This window comes from Penaeus monodon, chromosome 19 (assembly GCF_015228065.2).
Source record: "Penaeus monodon isolate SGIC_2016 chromosome 19, NSTDA_Pmon_1, whole genome shotgun sequence".
Taxonomy (NCBI): Eukaryota; Metazoa; Arthropoda; class Malacostraca; order Decapoda; family Penaeidae; genus Penaeus; species Penaeus monodon.
Genome location: NC_051404.1, coordinates 6,780,757 through 6,781,119, shown reverse-complemented (window position 1 = coordinate 6,781,119; position 363 = coordinate 6,780,757). Strand labels below are relative to the sequence as shown.

General features: G+C 47.9%; 1 protein-coding gene across 1 annotated transcript in view; it reads right to left on the bottom strand.

The window, feature by feature from the left end:
• The window catches only part of LOC119585030 (dual oxidase maturation factor 1-like), a gene marked incomplete in the record, with an annotated part of 33,296 nt that overhangs the window by 2,067 nt on the left and 30,866 nt on the right, over positions 1–363 (bottom strand). The window contains 1 exon segment of the mRNA XM_037933646.1: positions 30–241. Coding sequence (XP_037789574.1) covers positions 30–241 — 212 coding nt within the window.

The window sequence follows — 363 nt, the reverse complement described above, 5'->3', positions numbered from 1 at the left end:
AATTCACTTTATGTATAACCGTGACTTACCAACGACTAGAACAAGCCAGAAACACCAGCCGAGTCTGAATGTGATGATTGCGTCTTCGAATCGTATGTGCAGCGGCTTCGGAGGCATGAGCATGTAGAACACGAGGTTGGAGAGTCCCATGAGAGCGCCTGTGATGGTCATAGTGTAAGCACCGTAGCGAGGCACGTTCACCATCAACACGTTCATCAACAGCCACGAGGCAAAGGCAGACCTGAAACGCAAGGGGAGACGTGGTTACCCAATCATCATCTTTACTGTGGATATTTTATAATGCTGAACAGCTGTGGCCCTTCTCGCTTGTACTACCACTGAGCATTTCTCTATGGGAAATAT